The sequence below is a fragment of the Amphibalanus amphitrite genome, unplaced genomic scaffold, assembly GCF_019059575.1.
Source record: "Amphibalanus amphitrite isolate SeventyFive unplaced genomic scaffold, NRLGWU_Aamphi_draft 001258F_arrow, whole genome shotgun sequence".
Classification (NCBI taxonomy): Eukaryota; Metazoa; Arthropoda; class Thecostraca; order Balanomorpha; family Balanidae; genus Amphibalanus; species Amphibalanus amphitrite.
Genome location: NW_024882751.1, coordinates 116,200 through 132,411, shown reverse-complemented (window position 1 = coordinate 132,411; position 16,212 = coordinate 116,200). Strand labels below are relative to the sequence as shown.

General features: G+C 53.8%; 1 protein-coding gene across 8 annotated transcripts in view; it reads right to left on the bottom strand.

The window, feature by feature from the left end:
* Positions 1-16,212, bottom strand: part of LOC122371549 (lethal(2) giant larvae protein homolog 1-like) — a 66,878-nt gene that overhangs the window by 2,141 nt on the left and 48,525 nt on the right. For 2 of the 8 annotated variants that reach the window (XM_043347942.1, XM_043347943.1), the window contains exons 12-25: positions 15,947-16,193; positions 15,401-15,562; positions 14,687-14,789; positions 14,269-14,467; positions 9,442-9,575; positions 7,337-7,453; positions 6,061-6,206; positions 4,278-4,510; positions 3,697-3,837; positions 3,161-3,348; positions 2,597-2,714; positions 1,917-2,211; positions 1,257-1,446; positions 507-565 (exon numbers count right to left, since the gene is read on the bottom strand). In XM_043347942.1, coding sequence (XP_043203877.1) covers positions 507-565; positions 1,257-1,446; positions 1,917-2,211; positions 2,597-2,714; positions 3,161-3,348; positions 3,697-3,837; positions 4,278-4,510; positions 6,061-6,206; positions 7,337-7,453; positions 9,442-9,575; positions 14,269-14,467; positions 14,687-14,789; positions 15,401-15,562; positions 15,947-16,193 — 2,332 coding nt within the window. The remainder of the gene's footprint in view (positions 1-506; positions 566-1,256; positions 1,447-1,916; positions 2,212-2,596; positions 2,715-3,160; positions 3,349-3,696; positions 3,838-4,277; positions 4,511-6,060; positions 6,207-7,336; positions 7,454-9,441; positions 9,576-14,268; positions 14,468-14,686; positions 14,790-15,400; positions 15,563-15,946; positions 16,194-16,212) is intronic. The other 6 variants (XM_043347946.1, XM_043347948.1, XM_043347945.1 and 3 more) reach the window with 3 other exon arrangements.

Genomic DNA, 16,212 nt, shown 5'->3' with positions numbered 1-16,212 from the left:
AAAACGGGAACCACCAAAAGCGTATCCCAAATCTCCAATGTTCAATGACGAACTCCCCAAAACGGCACACATTTACTCCAACGCCCCGAAATCGCAACACGCTAACAATACATACACGAGCTCTACATAACTACTTTCCATAATCCATACTCACACTGACTCCATATGATTCTCATTACTCACACTCAAACTCCCCGAAATGTTCCAAAATCAGTCACACGGCCCCTTCACCCCACGCCAACAGAAATAGGATATTTCGCTCTGAGGAGGTTCATCATCACAGCGATTAAGGGTATGGAAGTGTTCTCTGTTAAGGCAAGCTGGGCAGTGGGCACCGTTAGCAATGCCATCCCAGTCCCGCCTCCAGCAGCAAGTCAGTCAGTCCGCCACCTAGAAGCTGTTTCTAAACAGAGTGCTGAGAGCGCGGAGAGAGAAAGAGAGCGCGTCCCTGCACCGGCTGCCTTAGGCGGGGGCGGGCTCGGTGGCGGGGGCGGGGGCGGCTGTACCTCTGAGGGCGCCAGGGTCACGGACGGTCCCGTGGTCAGCGCACGCCGCTTGCCGCCCCCTGTGGACACCAGTCGCGTCAGGGCCGGGCCGGGTAGAGGCCAGATGAGGTCACGGGTCAGGGCCTGGGGTAGAGGTCAGATAGGGTTAGAAGGGATCGGTAAGGGTCTGATAGGCTCACGACTCACGGAGGATAAAGGGACGCTCGGCCGAACAGGGGAGCTCCCTCTCTAGATAACGAATCGGGGGTGTTGGTACTTCAAACAGACAGTCCAAGGAAGGAAGACGACTGTAAAGACGGTGTACGACAGGCATGTGCAGAGCGCACTTGCTTACAGAAGAATAAGGACGTGCACAACGCTATGGCGAAATGTGGTTCATGCATGCATACATTATACGGCATTGACAAGTGTATGACTGACGGGCATATAGTCAGTTCAAGAAACATGCTAAAAAAACTAAGCAAAAGACGTGTTACGGACAAATGCTTTGCACATGTAACAAAAGTTACCAAGTTTCAGCTGACTGATGAGCTATATCATCAGCTATGAACAACAGCAAGGCAAAGAGGGTAAATAATTGTACGCAGTAAGTCTAAAACTATGTAGAAAACCACACTGACAGAACACACAGCCAGTCAAACGAAGCCAGACACGCATAAATGACTGAAAAGACGCCACTATAAGGGATACACACATACTGACACAAAGACAGACAGACATAAGCCTTCTCTCAACAAACCCCTCTCTCACCTCCGTTTCCATTCTGCCTGGTGCCGGCAGTGGTAGCGGCGGCGGCGGCGGCGGTGGTGGCGGGCGGGGTCACCTCTGTCACCTTAGTACCGGCCGTGATGCGCGTGGTACGCACCACCCGTACCTCCTCCTTACTGCGGGTGGTCACAGAGTCCGAGGTCGACTCGGTGGTTGTGAGCACACGCTCCGTCTGAAACGGCAGGGAGGGGAGACATGTTATGAAGCGAGAACAAGCGCAGAAATTAGAGGCAAGACGTCGGAATCAATCCGCTTATCATAAAGTCAGTCAGTTGACATGAAATAAAGAATGGTCAGGAAATATATGCATCGGCTCAAGAGCTAAAACCGATCAGCCAGTTATCAGAATGATACATTCGTGCGCCCATATATCCGTAAGCACCGCTGGCAGCAATCAGCTGTCTAAAAACACTCTTCCGTGGGCAAACTTCGTCATATTTACAATACTAACCGCGTACCCCTCCCCCCCTCTCTCTCTCTCTCTCTCTCTCTCTCTCTCTCTCTCTCTCTCTCTCTCTCTCTCTCTCTCCCTCTCTCTCTCTCTCTCTCTCTCTCTCCCTCCCTCCCTCCCCCTCTCTATCCTCTCCCTCTCTCTCTCTCTCTCTCTCTCTCTCTCTCTCTCTCTCTCTCTCTCTCTCTCACCTCCTCTCGCTGAGCGGTCACATTATTCTGTTCATCCTCCGACGCCGAGATATGCGTCTCCTTCGACTTCTCCAGCGACTTCTTCACCCCATCCTTCTCCTCTTTGTAATTCTCCACGGATCTCTCCTCTCGACCTCCAACGCCGTTCACCAGTCCCCTCATGCCGTTCAGGAGTCGGTCTGCCTCCTCGGTGGAGATTTCCACCACCTCCGGCTCGCTGGGACCGCTGCCGTCGCCGCCGCCCGCAGCGCCCGAGGTGGCGGCCGCCGCCGACTCGACGGGCTTCTCAGACGAGCTGGGAGAACGGACGGGGAGCGGGCGTTAGTGGTTACGTTGAAAAAACTGATTGATTACTTGACTGATTTGAATACTCGTATTGACTAAATAGGCCGAAATACAGCTGAGCAATCAGAATATACTGATGATAACTAGTTAGGGTCCAGGTAAAAAAAAAAAAAAAAAAAAAAAAAATCAGGGTTCCCCAGCGCGCAGTGACTTCACTCCACCTCAGGAAGTCAATATTATGTCCCAGTGTCCCTACCCCACCGGGAAGACGTGTCCTAAGACTCTTCTAGTCCTGATAACCCTCCTTTCGGAAGAACGCTGTTCCCAGGCCGAGATATATTTTTTTTTTGCACACAGCTGAGGAAACTGCAAGTCCCACTGCCCCGCCTTCCTACCTGAGGAAGTCACGGTGCGAGTCCACTGTGGTGTCCGCTCCGGATGAGAAGCTGGCCTCTGCCGCCGGTCGGCTGTCCCCACTCGCCGTCCGCTGTTTGGCCTCGGCAGCCGACTCATCTGACAGACATTAGACAGAGAATTAGATGGTCATGGTCAGACAGTGATGTGGTGTGAGAGCACCGAGCAGTTAGCAGAGCAGCAGGTGTAGCTAAAACAGACAACGGCCGTTCGCTGCTTGGCCTCGGCCGAGTCAACTGGCAGACATCAGACACGGAGAATGGTCAGGTTATAAGAGTCTCAATAATCATACAGAATATGCAGACATGACACACCAACGATTGCCCGAAATACAACAAGAAAGAAAAAGCTCATTACATAGATTTACGGACCAAATACTTATTTTATTGCATCCACCAATTATGAAAAACCGCAGCTGAACACTCCCTTTCCGATTATATTGGCTATCCTCTCACTACACCTTCTCATACTCTTTCAGCACTATCTGTTCCTTTAATTAGCCTCAGCCTTAGTCATTACCAATAACATCTGTTCCCTTTTCCCACCTGTTGCGGGTGCGGAGGCCGCGGCCGGCGCGGCGGCTCCGGCGGCCGGTCGGGCCCCCTCCGGCAGTTTCAGTCTGCACGAGGGGCGGACCGCTACACCAGAGGAGAGGGCAAGCCGCTGGTACAGGGAGCTGCTCGCCAGGTAGAGCGCCTCACCGTGCTCGGTGAATACCAGCGAGGTGATACCGCTGTGGACGAAGGGGGGGGGGGGGGAGTCAGACGGCGAGACATACAATGCGAACATAGCCAAGGATAGGATAGGAATGAAGAGTGCAAGACGGTGAAGAATATTGAACTAGCTGCAGCCGAAACACACACAAAAAGGCAGCGACACACCGAACCCCGAAGTAAGGTCCTTAGGCAGGAATAACTTCCAAAATCTCGGATAACTACGGCATGACTTTCCCAGGGACCATGCATCACAAGCATTACACTGTCAATCCTTTTTAGATTATGGTGAAGTCCCAGAGATCAACACTAACCCTCCCCCGACTCAACTCCGCTTGCAATCCCTCGCACCCGGCCTCTCAACCGACCGTATCAGTGCCAGACTGGCGGTGCCCGGCGGGGGCCTTCCGCGTCCGCTCAGTGAGCGGAACCGGCGGCGGAACCCGGCGGAGGCGGCGCGGAGAGGCAGGGACAGGGACGAGGCGGCACGCAGACCGGCGCGAACAGAGCTGCGGGTAGGGGGTGTGGTCAGGGAGGGAGGCGGGGATGGGATGAGGAAGGGGTAAGATTATGGGCGGGACAGGACGTGGGGTAGAACTAAGAATGTGGCTGCGGGGGAAGCCGGTCGGGCGATCAGCAGGTGGAAGGGCTCGCTACAATAAATCCTGAGATTTGTTGATCAAGGACCAAGGTTGGCAAGGAACACGGAATACCGAACTTAAAATGAAGGTTTGTGACAAAATATCCAGAAACGATAAAACGGTAACATCGTGGATACATCTTACAATCGTAAGAACTTGAGCCTTGGCGGCAAAGAAGGACGAATGAATCAAGGCAGACAGGAAATGGTAACTTTTCTACATTTTCACAAACCTTAACACTCAGTAAACCATCCTCGTTCCCTCCCGTACCCCACGATCTACTCCCCCCCCCCCACACACACACTCACAGAATATCCTCTCTGCGGATGCTCTCCTCGTGCATCTGTCTCCGCAGCTCGGGTAGCGTGAACACGTTGATGTCCCCCTGGTTGGTGACGCACATCAGACACCACTCCGTATAGGCCGAGTCGTCTGTGGGTGAGGCGCAGAACCGGGCGTAGCCGATCCGTCGTACGCGGCTGCCCTCCACGGCCGTCAGCTTGAACTTGCCGTACGGCCGCATGGTTGGCAGGGTGAACACCTGAAATGGAGCGGGGCGGGGTGAATGTCTAGGGTGAATGATACACACACAGGCCTAAAAACACTCGGGGTGGGGTGAATGTCTTGGGTACATGATACACAAACGGGCCTAAAAACACTAAGGACATTTAACGGGAAGGGAGGAGTTAACGCTTGGATTGAACGAGAACGGACCGGCTAATTCAGCAAGAGAAGGGTGTGAACGCCAAGAACGGACGATCACGATCACAGCCTTCAAACATTAGTAACGTAAAACGCCTTTTGGGCGAAGAACGAGCGAGCGAGATAGTGAGCCCTGCGCGTGCGGAAGGGCGAGAGGGTACTTCCAACGGGCTTGCGCAAAGCACCCTTCTAACCGGTCGCTAGCGGTGTGCCAAATTTGAACGCAATCGGCCCAGCCGTTCCTGAGATCTGGAAGCGGCATTCTGCACGTGCGCACGTGCAAACGGGGTCCAAACTGACTTTTGCACGGCACCCTACTAACTGGTCCCCAACCGTGTACCAAATTTGAGCGCAATCGGCCCAGCCGTTCTCGAGATCTGGATGCGCCCCCTGCACGTGCGCACGTGCAGTAGCACCCTAACCGCAACACATGGGAATGCATTGCCTGGTGGGTGCCTACCTGTATGCCAAGTTTCAGCGAAATCGCCCCAGTAATTACCGAGTTATGAAAATGGGAACAAATTTGACACCTCTTATTGTTGTATTTTGCACGTGCACTGGGGGTGACCCACATGCATCGAGAGTATCCTATTTTTGGTAGAAGGGATGCTGCTACCCTACAAAAATTACCGCAAGTCAATCGTCCGGGCGGCTGCTGAGATATGAGCCTCGCAAAATCACTACTTTTGCAAAACAGCTTGAACACCCTTGACTTTTCACGTGGCACGTGCCACGACGGTCACTGAGGTGTATCAGAAGTAGTCAATTACGGGGTAGAAGGGATGGGGCTACCCAGCAAAAAAAAGACCGCAGGCCAATCGGTCCAGCGGTTGCTGAGATATAAGCCTCTCAAAAGCGTTACAGGCCGGGCCGGGCCGGGCCGCTCATACTGAGATTTTTCCGTTATATTGAAAAGGCTTCGCTCGCTGCGCTCGCTCGCTCGTAATTACATTAGGTACATCTGACTTGAAAAAGCCTTAGCACCAGTTTGGTAGTGACACACAGAAAACTAGCTGCTAGCGCTTATCTGCAAAGCACGACGCACACCTAATGCATGTCTCACCCATCTTGAACTGTAACTCTGACGCGATAATCGATCACCTTATGAGGCCCAGTGGCCACCCGGTCTGTCTCTCAACTTCCTCCCTCTTTCTTTCTCTTCCATTCTCACCTTGAACTGCTTCTCTGACGCAATGACCACCCTGTGAGACCCGGTGAGTCTCCTAGCTCCTCCCCTCTCTATTTCCCAGCTCTCCTTTCTCTCACTCTCCCTTCTCCCATCCACCTTGAACTGTTTCTCTGGCGCGATGACCAGTGACCACCATGTGAGACCTGTCTGTCTGTCTGTCTGTCTGTCTGTCTGTCCCTGTCTAATTCTCCAACTCTCACCTTGAATTGCTCCTCTGAGGCGATGACGACCCTGTGTGGCCCAGTGGCGGCCTGGTCGGCCGGAGCCCGACACACGGACCGGCCGCCGGCGTCCACAATACGGATATCAATCACCGGCGCGCCGTGCTTCAGACGGAACTCCTTGCCTGAGAGTGAGGGAAGGTTGGTGTCAATATGGTCTCATGGGGTGTCATAAGGTGGGCGTTGCAGACGGCGTCTTTCAGTTGGGTGAGATGTGTCAATGAATGGAGACATGTAGTAGGTGCAGTGAAGTGTGCCATGGTACGCAATAAACGGTAAGCCATGATGGGAAGTATCAGACTGTGTGAAAGGCGGATCGTGTGGAAAAAAACGCAAGTGCGGGACATATCAATCTGCGGGTCACAAAGCTGACATGGGCGGGTTACTTAGTAATCCATGTGGTGGGACATGTACTACGGCATAGGCGGCGGAACAGGGGGGGGGGGGAGAGAGAGGTACCGCGGCCCCGTGCCCCCTTGATTTTTCCATTTTAACATTAGCCCTATGGACGTTGCATGGAAAGAATGAGACCAAAAGTCGGCAGTGCCCCCCCCCCCCCTAATTGAAGGTATTCCGCCGCTACTGCCATACGGTGTATCAAGTGACAGGACAGATGATACGGTGTCAAGCGGTGGGACAAGTCCGAGTACAGCAAGGCATGTGATTTGTATTATAATAAACCATCTCGCAAAATAACAGAAGAGCTAACTGACCGACAACATCAGGACGCGACCCCCTGATCTGACTCAGCCCCGCCCACCCTTGCCCCCCCCCCCCCCCACCCACCCATTCAATCACCCAACCCTCGCTCACCCAGTGCTGGAAATGAGGCCGCTTTCTGGTCCCGGCGTTTTATTCTCCTCGCGGGTTAATCCCGTCCAGCGTTTAGCCTTTCGGGACCCACTCAGGGTCGCGGTTGTTTTCGCCGCTCGCCCCACTCGAGATGCAAAGTTGATAGTCCCACGAAGCTTATTTAGTGCCAGCCAAAGCCGTCTAGTCTGGAGTTACTGTTAAATGTATGCATATAGATGAAAGAAAAATGTTTTGTAGAATCGATTAATATCGAAGTCGTATATTCAGAGGCCCCAAATAAACTTCGTGCGACTATCAACTTTGCATCTCGAATGGGCCGAGCGGCGAAAACAACCGCGGCTCTGAGAGGGTCCCGAAAGGCTAAGCGTTAGACGGGGCTAACTCACCCGGAGAATAAAACGCCGGGACCAGAAAGCGGCCTCATTTCCAGCACTGCGCTCACCGGGCTGCCAGGTGACAGGTGTGGTGTTGCGCTTCTCTCCGGCGGCGCAGTGGACGGCGTACACGTAGATGGCGCCGCTGTTGGTGCCCGCCCACAGGGTACGCATCGGCGGCTGGCCTGAGGACCGGAGGTGAAAACAGAGGTTAAAGGGACTATCCCACCTTTAACATGGGGTTTGAGTTGAGATAGCCAAGTTTGCGGCGAGGTTCAGAAACCACTATTTATCTAGGTTGCAACCCCCGCGGCCTCTTGGTGTTGAAGAAATTCGTTCCCTTCATTTGAAAATGGGCCTTGTACAAGGCCCTATCTTCAACATGGAGCGACCGTTAGTGTGACGTCACCTCGTTTAGTCATTCTGATTACGAGCGAGCGAGCGCAGCGAGCGAAGTGAGTCTTTTCAATATAACGGAAAAATCTCAGTATGAGCGGCCCGGCCCGGCCCGGCCCGGCCCGGCCCGGCCTGTAACGCTTTTGAGAGGCTTATATCTCAGCAACCGCTGGACCGATTGGCCTGCGGTCTTTTTTGTTGGGTAGCCCCATCCCTTCTACCCCGTAATTGACTACTTTTGATACATCTCAGTGACCGTCGTGGCACGTGCCACGTGAAAAGTCAAGGGTGTTCAAGCTGTTTTGCAAAAGTAGTGATTTTGAGAGGCGCATATCTCAGCAGCCGCTTGGGCGATTGACTTGCGGTAATTTTTATAGGGTAGCAGCATCCCTTCTACCCAAAATAGGATACTCTCGATGCATGTGGGTCACCCCCAGTGCACGTGCAAAATACAACAATAAGAGGTGCCAAATTTGTTCCCATTTCAGTAACTCGGTAATTACTGGGGCGATTTCGCTGAAACTTGGTATACAGGTAGGCACCCACCAGGCAATGCATTCCCATGTGTTGCGGTTAGGGTGCTACTGCACGTGCGCACGTGCAGGGGGCGTTTCCAGATCTCGAGAACGGCTGGGCCGATTGCGCTCAAATTTGGTACACGGTTGGGGACCAGTTAGTAGGGTGCCGTGCAAAAGTCATTTTGGACCCCGTTTGCACGTGCGCACGTGCAGAAAGCCGCTTCCAGATCTCAGGAACGGCTGGGCCGATTGCATTCAAATTTGGCACACCGCTAGCGACCAGTTAGAAGGGTGCTTTCGCAAGCCCGTTGGAAGCACCCTCTCGCCCTTCCGCACGTGCAGGGCTCACTATCTCGCTCGCTCGTTCTTCGCCCAAAAGGCGTTTTACTGTTTTTTTTTTTACTGGGTTTGTTCGTTGAAAAATCGCTTAAAACTTGGTCTGAACTTTGTTGTGGTGCCTACAGAGTAAAAAGAATCAGCTTTATGACAGTAATGTGGCCTGGGGAAGGAGGTAATTTTGGGCTGTGACGTCACATATTTGAAAGTTTGTGTTTGGAATATGGGAAGCCTAAGATGTTTAATGAAAAATAAATGCCAGGAACGTGTTCCTGGTCATCCAATCTATAAAGTCGGGCACAATTTAACTGGTTTTAACAACATTTTAGAAGGTGGGATAGTCCCTTTAAAGGGGAGGTCAGCGTAGAGCTGAACGCAAATGCCAGCATAGAGATTAAGATCGAGCTCAACAACAAAAGTCATCAATATGGGTCATCGCGCAGGTAAACAGATGTCGAAAGAGAGGTCGGCGTTAGCTCGGACGGCGGCTGACGTAAACACACTGCGGCAAGCTACTACGTAAAACATGAACAAGAGTTGATGAATGTCATCCACAGTAATATAATGTTACGCGTCTGTCAGTCGGTTACTCAGCTCCCTCGTTCCTCTCTCGCTATTGAGTAGGTAAAATAGCAGATCCATCCCCGCTTCACCAGACAGGTAGCCGGCGGGGTCCTTGGTAGCCAGACACAGGTAGCGAATCACCCCCTCCTTCCTTATCGGTCAGGTAGCTACCCTTCCCACACACTCTACTAGCCAAATTAGAAGACCCTCCCCTCATACTTACCGCTGCCCAGGTAGCTGGTGGCCAGGTACAGACACCGAATCATCCCTCATTACCCTACTGATCAGGTAGCTTGCCTGGTACCAACCCTCCCCTCTCATACTAGACGAGTAGTGGCGAACCCCCGTTCACAACTTACCGCTGGCCAGATAGCTGGTGGCCAGGTACAGACACCGAATCATGCCGGAGAAGGCGGGATCCTCGCTGCGAGCCTCAACCGACCGCTCCACGGGCCGGACGTCATCATCGGACACCGTCACTGGCGGGGAGAGTCTGCCGGACAGAAAGACAGGGGATACTGATACTACGGGACACTACAGGCCACTATTAACGGGACGGTTCTTACAATATAGCACAAAAGTACACTATACAGCACTATAGGACTATATACACACAGAAGACAACAGACCGTCACTGGTGGCGAGAGTCTGCGAGACAGAGGGGCAGGGGAGACTACCGATCACTACAGGTCACTATACAGCACAATATCACACTGCAGGGCAGTACGTGTATATACCACTAGAAGACACTAAACCAGTAAAACGCCTAATATATAAACAGGGCATTTGTGACTCTATAAGAAAGGGTTGAAATGAAATATGGGTAATAAGCACAGGGGAGCTCAGGGCGTGATCACAAACATAACTAAAACACCAAAGGCTGTAAGGGTGTAAAACAGAAACATCGGAGATTTGAGGCTTGCGAGAAAGGCTGCAAAGGATTATAGCTAGGCTATAAGCAGGACAAGAACGCCAACGGATTTCTCTCCATACCGTGTTCTGCGCCGGGGCTGCGGCGGTCGGCGGCGCGGTGCCGAGCTTGCCTCTCCAGTCGGTACAGCACGCCACAGCAGCACGCCCGCCGCACCCAGCACGTTGAACGTAATGACGTCAGAGGGATGATCGGTGACGTCATGGAATCGCTCTATGACGTCGTTGTGTTGAGTGGCGACGTAAGAAGATCCCTCAGTGAAGTCACAGGGTTTTGTGACTACCAGTGTTGGTAGGTTAACCTCAGTTGACGACTTTGGTGTATCATCTGACCCAAGCGTAGCATCATGCATCGATCTCGCATCAGCATCTATCAACTCAATATCATCATCTCTGATTCTAACCACATCAGCAGTCTTCTGGTCAAGATTCAGCTCGTCTTGAGGTCCAAGTTCCATAATTCTGCAGGAGTTGTCCGCCGACCGGCGAGTAATCACAGGTGTTGACGTAGTACTTGACTCGGAGCCCCAGCGGATCGGTGACGTAATCGGTGACTCGGAGCAGGAGGGAAGCGAGTCAGAGTCGGGAGGAGTGACTCCAGCCAGCAGCTGGCGCCACATATCGGACGGAATGGGAGCTAAAGGCTCGTCCAACGGCGGACATATGACAGAAGCGTGCTGCTGATAGTCATCTTTCAGCTCTGTGGCGTCTTGAGGTGAGTCAAACCCAGACTCATTGACTCCACCGTCGACTGATTCCGACTCACCGATCCCCTCGTCGAGCGACTCCTCATGGCTGACTCGACCGTGACCTGACTCACCCCACCTAGCCTCGAGGTGGTCTTGGGCTGGGATATGGTCCACCGTTCCCTCAGGCGATGGGCTGGGGTCAGCGACAGACTCTTGGAAACGGACACAAACCAATTCGTCCAGGGTTCCATCCTTTTCACCATCAATACAGGCCACCTCTGGAAGCATCCGTTCTGGTGTCCTGTCGCTGTCCGTCCCAAGCTGCTGTTCGAAGGTCGTCTCTAACTGTTTGTTGGTCGTCCCAAGCTGTTTGAAGGCTGTGTCCAGCCGCTTGCACTCATTCGTCCCCAGCCGTTCGGTGGTCGTCCCCAGCAAGTTGTTAGACGATGTAACACATCGCTCGACCGAGACCAGTTCTGTCCCGTCGCTTCCCACCACCCAATGACGAACTGTCCAGTTGAGACCGTCAAGCGAACGGGCTGAATTGGAAGTCACAAGACCAGCTCCTGTGTAGCGTGATTCACTAGGCAGCGCAGGGAGGGACGTTACGGCATTGCCCGGAGATGCTAAGCCAGCTACAGCGCCATCGATGACAGGAGCAGCGACACATTTGTCACTAGATACAGCCATGGCTTCGCATGGAGTTGCTTCACCAAGAGTAGCCACTGTAGTGGCAACAGGATGAGCATTAGTTTCCTGAGAGGGGATCACGGTGTCTAAGCTTCCTTCCGTCTCCTCACTGTCACAGCTGGTAAACAGTGGATGCCCGTCTCCAGCGTTCTCAGCTCTTATCTCATGTGCAGCCGAGAGCGACTTGTCTGCCAGTGCCACAGGTCTTGTCTCACACATGGCAGGAACTGACTCCACGCTTTTCACTGGCTCAAATTTCGTCTGAAAGCCAACGAGGGGATACTTGCTGTCTTCCAGTCCTTCATCTTTCGTCTGAGGAAACACGGAGAAAGCCTTCTCATCCCTCGTTTCCTTAACTCTTTCCTCACGATCTTGGTCTCCTGTCCGCCTCCTTTCTCCAGTTTCTTCACGTCCAAATATCCACTTCCCACCTCCCTCCTCTCCCTCCACTTTCTCCTCCTTTCTCGCCGCTCTCACCGCCGCGCGCACCAGCTCCTGAAACAGCGTCTGCGAGTGTCTTCTCCCATCACCCACCTCCCCTCCACCCTCCGCGGCTGGCCAGCACCGTGGTCTTTGACGAACCGATACAAACGCGGTGCGGATAGGTGGTAGAGGCACCGCAGGCGGCGGCGGAGGGAGTGACAGAGGCGGAGAGGTACCAGACGGTGGCACCAGACCCAGAGGCGACCGGTCGGCAGCGCGGCGACTCTGCTGTCTTAGAAGGGTCCCCAGCGCGTCGCGCCGCCATGCCGCGGCTGCTGCTAGGCTCTCCTGAGGAACAGTCTCTACCATCGGTGGCGGAGGTGGGGGAGGGGGAGGCAGAGAGGCACGGGATGGCGGTCGGAGTGACAGCCGCCTCCACAGTCCATCCATCAAGCTGCCAGTCCGCGGACGGCGTCGGTCATCGGTCGAAGGCGAAGCTGATCCACGATCGGTGACTTCCTCGACAGTCACTAGGTAGAAACCACCAGCGTCAGCTTCATCCGGGGTAAGAGCACAGGTGATTTCCTCACAGGAAGCTGCGGATGATATCCAGTCGGGAGCACGCAGCGATGACGCTTGGAAATCAGGCGCAAGCAACGCACCTACCGAACGACGTACGTCTTCGTCTTCATCTCTGTCTCTTTGTTTGTCTCTAGCTCCGACTCCGTCTCTGCCTTTACCTTCTTTCTTTCTGTCTCTTTCTCTGTCTAGATCCCCGCCTCTGTCTTCATCTCTATCAGAATCAGAGTCAGAGTCGCTATCCTCAGAGCTATCATCCAGAGCCAACAGAGATATCTGCGTCGATCGTCGCCCAGCGCGGGCGGCTCGGGCTCGACGGAGTGCCGACAGTATAGACGGTTCAGTCAGGTCCTCCACTACTAGAAGTTGACCGTCGTCATCTTCGGCGTGATCGTGGGCAGCCGTAGCGACTGCGCCGTCAGCGCTGGTGTAAGCGATGGCGGGCACGGCGGCGATGGCAAGAGTAGAGACAGTAGAATCGATGGTAGAGACGGTCGAGGCGATGGTAGAGACAGTAGAAGCGATGGTAGAAACGGTGATAGCGGTGGTCGTGGCGATGGCAGCTTTCGTAGTGATGATACAAACATCATCCTTGAGGCTCAAGTCACCAGCGACACAAGAAGTAGCAGCAGTTGTAGTAGCAGTAACCTCAGCGGAATCAGCAGTCGACGTAATCTCAGAAGTAGGAGCGGCAGAAACAGCAGCAACATGGCTCGACGAGTCTTCATTCGTCACATCAACCTCAGAAGCAGGCAGCTGGAAGCCCTCAGCTGATGTGACATCATCGGCAGGTCCTGCGATGTCGTCTGCCTTCTCTGTGTCCCGAGTGGGGAGAACGGGCAGAGACTGGGTTCTCTCAGCGGGAGCTATGTCCGCTCGCTCCGTCCCATCGTCTCCCACATAGAAACTCGGAGAAAACTCATCCATCCAAAACAGCGTCTCGCGTGATTCAGTCAGAGGAGCGACTTTGTCTATCCCCTTCATCTTATCCTTCCCACCACGAGTGAATCCATTCTTGTTCTCATCAATCAAAAATAGAGTCTCCTGAGTATCAGTCGGTATAGGTATGAGGACGAGTGGGTTTCCGGCGGGTCGTCTGGCTAAACCCGGCAGCAGCAGTGGTATGTCCGCTGGTAACTGAGGCGAGTCTATGCTGCGATGATGGCTCGATCGGGAAAACCTATCTCGGACGGAACGGGAAGATAGGAAGAGGAAGGGAGAGGAGAGGGGGCACGGACAAGAGGAGGATGCGTCATGCAGCAATTAGAGAATGCAGTGCATGCAGCGAACGACGTTATACAAGAATGATGCAGCTCGCGACAACAGGAAGTGTGATACATGTGCGTTGATTAGACGGATGATACGTATGGTGCAGATATATTGTGATACGCGGGTAAGAAACAACCAAATATAAAACACAGAAGGGAGCGGAAGCGACCGGGCAGAAAGGCAACATGTTAGTAACGTTCACACGCGCACGTTGTTACAGAGGAGGGCAACATCAACCATTCACACACGAGGGAGTGAAGATAAAGCAAGCAGGCAACAAATTGCAAGCAAAATTGCAGCCCAATGCACGAAACTTGTCTTTACAACATAAACTGACGAAGTCCAAGTATGAAACACATAACAATCAGGTATCGATGCTTTCAACGGGAAAGAGTCGGGCACGACAGACCTCAGTTTTGCAAACCATGCAGGAGAAGCAGGCATGTTGCTTTCAAACATGCTAATGTTGAGTGTAATTTGGCTATCAAATACTGCAGCTTCCCCTAGCCATCTCACCTCAGCTGTTTAACAAAGCTATTCTCCGATGGCTCGACCCAACTGACTCAGAAACTAGCAACACTCGGCACCTTATCAACTCTCACTCACCCTCTCCGGGCGTGTTGCGGCGCGGCCGGTGAGTCGGTGGCCGCCGTGGGGGTCTGACCGCCGGCGGGGGACGGTGACGCCCTGCGCGGGCCGGCCGCCCGCTGGCTGCGGCCCTTCCGCAGGCGGCGGAACGACTCGCGCAGAGACTTCTTCAGAGATTTACCGCGGGTCATCGGGGACTCTCCCGAGGCGGCGTAGTCTGAGGGTAGAAGGGGCAGTCAGTGGAGCGGATTCAACGGGCAAAGACAACAGAGAATCCAGGGAAAACAAATAAGACAACAAACTTATAGTTAGCAATCTGGGATTCAGACAGAGGAGCAGACAGGAATCGATACCTCATCTGTGCAATCTCTATACTCAAAACTCAAAACACGCAGACCCGTTAAAAGCTCACTCTATCCACTGTGCTGGTACGTACCATGCGGGTTCAGTGTGCATTTGTGCATGACGGGCTTGTTCTGGATGAAGTCGAACAGCACAAATCCGTGTCCGGTGCCGGCCGCCAACAGACCCCAGGAGTCCTGTAACAGCCGGCGGACAAGAGGTCGGTCGATGAGGATAATCAGTAGATAGCCATCAAAATACTAGTGAGCGGACGCGAGTTGCTTTTCTCTTTTGCCCGTGGTAGACCAGTCAAACTCTGCCAAATAATCAAGACAACTCATTCGGGGTAAGACACTGTACGTAAAGTCAAGATCAGAGATACAATGAAGACCCTGTCGTCCTTCCTCGTATACGAGATGCGGGTCCTCTCGGCGTCTTCTCTCACCTATTCCTCTTGTCCCACCGGCCCTTACCAGCTTACCATCCTCCTAAACCGTTCCTACCTCCATCCTGTCACCCTCTCCAATCCCCCCTCCCCGCTCCGTACCGGGTGCAGCTGGATCACGCTGAGGGTTGGTACCCTACTACACCAGTCTCCCCCACGTATCTGCAGACTGAGCGCGGACAGACTGCTGGTACACTATGTAGTCTCCCCTACCTACCTGGAGACTGAGCGCTGAGACGGCCGCCGGCGGGTGCAGCTGGATCACACTGCTCGGCTGGTACACTACTACACTGGTCTCCCCCACGTACCTGCAGACTGAGCGCGTACAGACTGCTCTGCTGGTACACTGTCTCCCCTACCTACCTGGAGACTGAGCGCTGAGACGGCCGCCGGCGGGTGCAGCTGTATGACGCTGCTGGGCTGGTAGCCCGCCGGCAGGGTGAGGGGCTCCGGCCGCGCCGGCAGGCGGTCATGGCCCTTCCACGCGAAACTGTCCTGCTCGGAGACCAGGTCGACCAGCACCGGCTGCGGGGGGGGGGGGGGGAGAGGGCGCGTCAGCGGGAGGAGAGCAAATGTTATCGGGATAAACAATAATGTGTTGGGACACCAGAAAAAATGACAGAAAACAGCACCGATGACCAGCCGCGGTTTCATAACATAATGAGAACACACAAAACAAAGTCCAAATTGGCTGATAGAGAAGAGAAATAAGGTCTTGACAGTCTACAATCCAAGTAGGTAGCCATTCCAGAAATAGCCATTCCTTTTATTGTCCCTCTAATCCACACAAATATGCGCAACGTTAATACTGAAACAATCCTTCATCACCCAACTCTGCATTTCTCGCTTAACAGTTCACTCCAGCTAGCCTGAACCCTCGCCGCTCAATATTCCGCCACGTCATCTCACCTGGACCTTGTACCCCTCCTTCTCTTCCTCTGCCAGCCTCCAGACCACGATCTGTCCAGCCGTCCCTGCCACCACCAGGGCCGCTGAGTCGCCGCACAGCGCCACTCTCTTCACCGCCAGACGGGGGTCGTCTGAGTAAGGATCGAACACTCCCACTGAGCGCAGGGGAGGGAACTCCTCGTCCAGTTCTCGCTCGCGCCGGTCGCGGTCGTCCTCTTCTTCGGAGAAGAGCCGAGACGTGGTCAGCCTGGGGAAGGAGGAAGAGG